Here is a 5,424-nt window from a genome sequence, read left to right as displayed (position 1 = left end):
ACAAGTCCTTAACCCAAGCAATCACACAAATTTATCACCTAAAAATGCAAATTTTGGAAAAATAAACATGACCTAAATGCAGATACAGTTTTCTTCTATTCACCCCCCCAAGCTTGAATGAAGCATTGTCCTCAATGCTTGAATTCACACAAGAAAAAGTAAATAGAAGAAAATATGGAAACTAACCAGACATGGAGTGAGGGGTGAGGCGGGGGCGCCTCACTGGTTGATGGAAGGTGGATCAGGCGGTTCTGGGCGGAGTGCCCACTTCGGAGGTGTACAGACCGTGTGCTGGTTTGCTGGTAAAGTCCTGAGCTTGCATGTGGCTGGATGAGTGCTTATCACCTTCTTGATCAAGTCCTCAATCACAGTTTGCTGAGCTTTCAAATCCTCCAAGAATCTGAGGATGCGAGCTGGGTCGAGGTCTGCATTGAAAATCATAGGACAAGAGTTATTTGGGTCTGGGAACTCATACCTGAGGTTAGCTGGAAAAGGCTTGAGCTCAGGAGTCGGCGGCTCTGTGTGGACCTTGACGCGGTCCGCGTCAGGTTCACTCGGATCGTGTGAAGACCTCGCGTCAGCTTCATCAGATCCTCGTTCTCTGTTTTCCAGGCCTTCGAACTGTGGCACGCGACCCGCGTGGGATTCATCCGGTCTGTATTGCCTACGAGATTGTTCTTTGGCCAATTGATCGACCACACCAAGCCAGCAGCATGTTTCTGTTTCAGAGGGGCACTTCATAGCTCGGTTGAGATTAAACTCCACTTTCTCATCTCCAATCCGCAGAGTCAGAGTTCGGTTCTCCACATCAATGAGTGTTCGAGTCGTCTTCAAGAATGGCCGTCCCAGAATGATGGGAATTTCTTTGTCCTCCTCCATCTCCATCACCACAAAATCAGCAGGGACATAGAACTTTCCGACTAGAACTGGCACATCCTCCACTATGCCGAGTGGTACCCTGACAGATGAATCAGCAAGCTGTAGAGTCATGCGCGTGGGTCTGAGCTCGCCTACTCCCATGCGCTCAAAGATGGTGCGTGGCATGAGACTCACGCTGGCCCCTAGGTCACACAGGGCTCGCTTGATGGTAGCTTTCCCAATTTTGCAAGGAATTGAGAATTTACCAGGGTCTCCCAGTTTGGGTGGTAGCTCCCTGTTCAGAATGGCGCTGCACTGCTCCGTTAGTTTCACCCTCTCATGCCCCCCCAAGCTTCGCTTGTTGGATAGAATGTCCTTCAAGAACTTGGCATAAGTAGGCATTTGAGTCAGAGCTTCGGTGAACGGAATCGTGATGTGCAGGCCTTTGATCACCTCAGTGAATTTAGCGAATTGTGCGTTCAACTTGTTCTCAGCTAATCGTCGGGGAAAGGGCACAGGTGGTATGTAAGGTACAGGTTTCTCAACCCCTTTTCCTTTCTCTTTGTCAGACCCTTTTGATGCGGGTCGCATGGTACCATTGCGGGTCGCGTCCACAGGTTCTTCAGGTGGTGTTGCTGGTCGCATTGGCTCGATGCGACCAGGATTCACAGGTTCCTCCGAGGTTGATGCGGGTCGCATGGTTGTGGTGCGGGTCGCATCAGTTGGAATCTGATCAGTTGGGAAGGCTGGTTCATCGTACTGGGTCCCACTCCTCAGTGTGATCGCCTTAGCTTCTCCTCTGGGGTTTGGTTCTGGCTACGCGGGCAGCTTTCCAAGTTGTGGTTGGCTTGGTGCGGTTTGGTGACCCATTTTCTCCATCATCAACTTGTTTTGGGCATCTATTTGCTCCATCAGCAACTTATTCTGAGCAGCCATTTGATTCATTTGCTCAAACATCATCTGGTTCATCTTTCCTTGCTCATATATGAAATTACTCACAGCGGGAGCAATATATGGCTCAGAAGGACTGGATTGAGGTGCTCGATGGTTCTGATTGGGGAAGGAAGCATTCTGGTAGAAGTTCCTGTTGTTGTTGCTAGAAGGGTTGTTGAAGGAGTTGGTGAAGGAGGGATTGTTGAATTGGGGTCTCAGAAAGTGGGATGATTCATTATGGAGATAGTTTACTTGCTCGAGTTCCTCATCCCTTTGCACTAGTGGGCAATGCTCATAAGGGTGCCTTTCATCTCCACACATGACACAGACTTGTGGCAGATGTTCGACTGCCTTCACACTCAACTTGTCCATTGCCCTCTGCATGGCATCCAACTTGGTGATTAGAGTGGTGATTTGATCAACTTCGTACTTGCCTCCACCTCCAGGTCGGGTGTTGTCACGGCAAGACCACTGTTGATTCTGTGCCATGTTGTCAATCAGGTTCATGGCCTCCAGAGGTTCCCTTGACATTAACGCCCCACCTGCAACTGCATCAACAGAAGTGCGAGTGCTCTCAGTTAGACCATCATAGAATGTTTGAATCAACAACCAATCAGGAATACCATGATGGGGACAAGAGTATTGCAATTCCCTAAACCTTTCCCATGCCTCATTGAGGGGTTCATCGGACCTCTGCCTAAAACTGGTCAGTTGGTTCCTTACCTTGGCAGTTCTTTTGTGGGGGAAAAACCTAGTGAGAAACAACTTAGACATCTCCTTCCAATTGGTAATAGAATCCCTTGGTAACGACCCTAACCATTTCTTAGCCTTGTCCCTAAGAGTAAAAGGAAATAAAGCAAGTTTGGTGTAATCAGCTGTCGCCCCATTGGTCTTGATGGTTGTGATGCACTCGAGGAAGGTTTGGAGATGAGCATGTGGATCCTCGTGATCCATGCCATTGAAGACATTCTGCTGAACCATGTTTACAACTCCTGGGTTGAAGTTCGGTTGTTGCCCAGGTATCCTTGGTAGTCTGATTGCACCTCTGACATCCCCAGCCCTTGGTACATTGAACTCCCGTAAGGTCCTTGGCATGAAGACATCCATTTCATCGTCAGATTGGTCGGTCAGGACTTCCCTTTCTCTGGCATCTGCTTCCCTATCTTCCCTGCTTGGATGCTCTGACATTGTCTCTGTCACACAAGTTGCGTCAATAGTGATGCCACCAGCGTCAGCTCTGATGCCACCCGCGTCAGCTCTGATGCCACCCGCGTCAGCTCTGATGCCACCCGCGTCAGCTCTGATGAGGGTCGCGTCAGATGTGATGAGGGTCGCGTCGACTTCGATGCTGGTTGCGTCAGTTGATGACTGAGCAGGAACTGTGTCGTCTGGAGGAGTGTCGTCAAAAAGCGGTCCTCTGCTCCTTAGTTGGTAAGTCAGCCTGAATTTACCTGCAGGAGGGGGTATGAAAGCCAGTTTTTAGTAATAAGGAAGTAAAGAAAAAGAAAAGATACAAATTTAAAATCTAGATTAACTAAGATAAGCAAAAATCTAGAAAAGAATTGATAACCGTCCCCGGCAACGGCGCCAAAAACTTGTTCGCTTACAAAAGTAGGCTACAAAGTCTCAGGTATAGCAAGCTATACCAGTTTAAACCTTGAATCTACTCTCGTCTAGGGTTGCAAGTGCACAACCCTATCCGTATAGTATATTAAGGTATCGATTCTCAGGGACGGTTTAATTCGATTCTAAATCACCACTTATCCAAGCTAGGTACTAGAAGTGCGAAGAGTTGGGTTTGATTTATTTATATTTCCTAATTTCAAATGAAGATTCAATTAACAGTAATGAAAGCAGTTAAAGGTTTTAGTTTTGAATCAAAGATAAAAGGCGTTCCTAGGGTTTCAGGTTTCATCCCAAACTTTGCCTTATCTGGACCTATCATGCGACTCGCATCATCTCTGATGCGACCCGTATGATGCGACTCGCATCATCTCTGATGCGGGTCGCATGGCCCTCGAGCAGAGCTGACATGTGTTCGTATCTAAGTTGATTTCTTGTGCGAGGCTTCAACCTGTGGCTCTCGCCTACTGGTATCTAACCTAAATTGATTGTCTGGTTAACTAGAGGTATCTACAACCTTTCGATAATAGAAATTTCACCTCTCGGCTACTATTGATCTTAGATCTACCTCAAATGCTCAATCACAATTACAAGATACATCAAGGCCAAATTACTAGAAGAGATGCTATAGACATCTAACAGTAGACAATCAAGAATCAATCAAGAAATCACAATCAAGCAAACAATGAATACTCAAACAACAATCACACAAGTTCAAACTTAGATCAAAACATCATTCAACTCAAAGACAAGGTTTAGAGACTACATCCTAACCCTAAGAACTAGAGATCTACTCAAGCATAGCAAAAGAAAGCATAAAGGAGAGAGAGAATAGGCAGATCATGATGAAGCTCAAAGATCCAAGGTGGATTGGAGAGGATCTTGCAATCTTCTCTTCTTCTCCAAGTGATCTCCAATCTCTCTCTTCTCTCTTGATCTTTTCTCTCTCCTTGAGGCTTTGAATCTTTAAATTTCGGAACCCCCTCTCTGGTAGCAGGGGTGGCCTATTTATAGGCTTTTTAAAATGAGTGCTTCAATTCTGGGCCTTTGCTGTCTGCTCTGGAAACTCGCGATGCGACCTGCATCAGGTCTGATGCAACCTGCATCGACTCTGATGAGGGTCGCATCGACTCTGATGAGGGTCGCATCGGATGTGATGAGGGTCGCATCGGATGTCTCAGATTTCAGTAACTTCCCTGATTTTGCCCGTTTTCGCCTGATTCCTGCAAAGTAAGAACCAAAACATAGCAGTACCACATTCTATGGATATTCAATGTAAAAGGCACCATTTGTTGGTTCAAAACATAGATTTTTGTATGGAAACAAGTCGAAATAATAGGTCTAATAAAGTGATATCAGATATTATGAAGGAAGTCGCTTAAATCTTTTGTCAAATTGAAAAAATTCCTCTAAGTGCGGTACTGCAACACAAGTACTATGCGGGTACTGTAGCTCACGTACTAAACTAATTATTCTAACATATTATTGGAGAGGTTAAAGACCGATGATTGGAAAGTTTCTTCGATGGATTGTTTGGGAGAGAGTTCAATTCACCCAAATCCGACTAGTTTTCTAACTTAATTTAATTTATAAAATAAAAAAACAGGGATACGTGAGAAACAAGAAAAATGCATGTAAGATATGTTTTAGAAATAATAATAATAAACTAATATCTGACCACAATAACAGGCACCACATGCACCTATGGGACTATAGTCACAGCGATTGTTTCCTTTCCTTTCCTTTTTTTTTTTTTTTTTTTTTTAAATGAACAGCACTTTTTTTTTCTTGTTGTATATACAGTCGAAACAATGGGATACTTGGTGAAATCTAGGGGTGTACAAGGGACAGGTCGGTCGATGATATTTTATTAAAATTTGAATCCAATCCGATTACATCGGGTTAAAAAAATTCTTTACTTGACCCACTCATAATCCAATCCAACCTATCTATTTTTTTTATACGGGTTAGATGGGTTAAACGGGTTATAATTTTGATCGAAAATTTATT

General features: G+C 44.7%; 1 protein-coding gene and 1 non-coding gene across 2 annotated transcripts; one reads left to right on the top strand and one right to left on the bottom strand.

Moving 5' to 3' along the window:
- Window positions 1-219: 219 nt before the first annotated feature.
- LOC144572763 (uncharacterized) lies at window positions 220-1,557 on the bottom strand. Its single transcript, XM_078322437.1, has one exon. It carries the CDS (start codon window positions 1,555-1,557, stop codon window positions 220-222), a length of 1,338 nt encoding a protein of 445 aa, XP_078178563.1.
- Window positions 1,558-2,410: 853 nt separating this feature from the next.
- LOC144572904 (small nucleolar RNA R71) lies at window positions 2,411-2,517 on the top strand. The gene has a single exon (XR_013517830.1). It is a non-coding gene; the product is annotated as a small nucleolar RNA R71 (small nucleolar RNA).
- The last annotated feature ends 2,907 nt before the right edge of the window (window positions 2,518-5,424 follow it).

This window comes from Carex rostrata, chromosome 20 (assembly GCF_964058835.1).
Source record: "Carex rostrata chromosome 20, lpCarRost1.2, whole genome shotgun sequence".
Lineage (NCBI taxonomy): Eukaryota > Viridiplantae > Streptophyta > Magnoliopsida > Poales > Cyperaceae > Carex > Carex rostrata.
This window is presented reverse-complemented; position numbering and strand designations above follow the sequence as displayed.

Coding starts and splice junctions, on each gene's coding strand:
- LOC144572763 (XM_078322437.1), bottom strand. CDS start 1,557: ATGCGACCCGCATCAACCTCGGAGGAACCTGTGAATCCTGGTCGCATC.